Below are 1,129 nucleotides of genomic sequence, written 5' to 3' on the forward strand. Positions count from 1 at the left end.
GATATGTTCAAGTGCAGCACTTATTTGTCATCAGGCGTGGTTCAGGAGGGGGTCATACATAGCTGGATATATGCGTTGATTGTGCGATTCAAACATTTTGGCATTTTCTGGCCCATTTTCAGTTTTCAGTTTTCCCAGATGCAGAGGTCTGTCATTGATCCAGAGTAGCGACAATGTGTTAAATCCGCTGTAAAAGCGGTTAACCGAGTAAACTGCAAATGCAAAATGTGGTTCGCATTGGTTGGGTTTGCTATGGGCTTGGTTTGGGTACAGTTTTGTTTAGTTTGGTTAAGGCTTGACTTGTTTGGCAACTCGGCATGTGCTGATGGGTCATTTTGACCGCATGCTGTATATAGTAGTAATGAGTTCAATATACAAGGCAGGCGCAGCTCAAATTGTTAAATAATCTAGTAAATATAACATCTACAACAAAATTCAATCATTTGAATCATTACAAAAAGTATTCAAAGTATTTTAATGGCTGACGACGATTTATTCTCGTATGTTCCAGAAGTTGAGGAGGTTTGAGCTGTTTGTTTTTCTACTTTTTAATTTTGTTAATACATTTATATTGTCTCAGACCTATGGCGATGATGAAACCCAAGAGGCTATGAAATTTCTCAAAGAAAATGATTTGCCAATGTCGGATCTGCTTTATGCTCTGAAATATGTTCGTATTTCAAATCGAGCTGTGGACTTGGATGATAAATTTCATGAAATTCGACAACGTCTAAAAAAGTTGCGTGAAGAGGATATTCCCGTAGTAACTCCACCATAATTGTAATATTTTGGACATAGAAACTGTAAACTTAACATGGTATTTTTTTAAATGAGTTCTGTTGTTTTTTGAAGAGCAAGAAATACAAAAGAATGATCAGACATCGATTTCCATTATCTTTATTTGCATAATATATCACAATTATTCAAGTTTTCGCATATTTAAAATTTTTTTTAAATTTTTTTAACAATTAAGATGTTGATTTTTTTTAAAGAAACTGCGTTGTATTTTGTTATATATTCGTATTTTGTTTTTTTGAATATGTCACGCGTCAAATAGATAAAATTTGAGGGTAGATAAAAAGAGCAACAACGATAAGTACTTGGGAAATGGAAATGGGAGATTGTTTAA

General features: G+C 33.8%; 1 protein-coding gene across 1 annotated transcript; it reads left to right on the forward strand.

The window, feature by feature from the left end:
• Positions 1-428: 428 nt before the first annotated feature.
• LOC117788104 lies at positions 429-877 on the forward strand. The gene is made up of 2 exons (XM_034626769.1): positions 429-522; positions 581-877. The coding sequence occupies exons 1-2, from the start codon at positions 478-480 to the stop codon at positions 776-778; spliced, it is 243 nt and encodes an 80-aa protein (XP_034482660.1). The 5' UTR covers positions 429-477; the 3' UTR covers positions 779-877.
• Positions 878-1,129: the final 252 nt, after the last annotated feature.

The sequence above is a fragment of the Drosophila innubila genome (assembly GCF_004354385.1).
Source record: "Drosophila innubila isolate TH190305 chromosome 3L unlocalized genomic scaffold, UK_Dinn_1.0 0_D_3L, whole genome shotgun sequence".
Lineage (NCBI taxonomy): Eukaryota > Metazoa > Arthropoda > Insecta > Diptera > Drosophilidae > Drosophila > Drosophila innubila.

Bases quoted from the DNA above. Each gene is read 5' to 3' on its own strand.
- LOC117788104 (XM_034626769.1), top strand. From the start codon at position 478: ATGGCTGACGACGATTTATTCTCGTATGTTCCAGAAGTTGAGGAG. The intron at 523-580 runs GTTTGAGCTGTT...ATATTGTCTCAG, and splicing joins ATGTTCCAGAAGTTGAGGAG to ACCTATGGCGATGATGAAAC.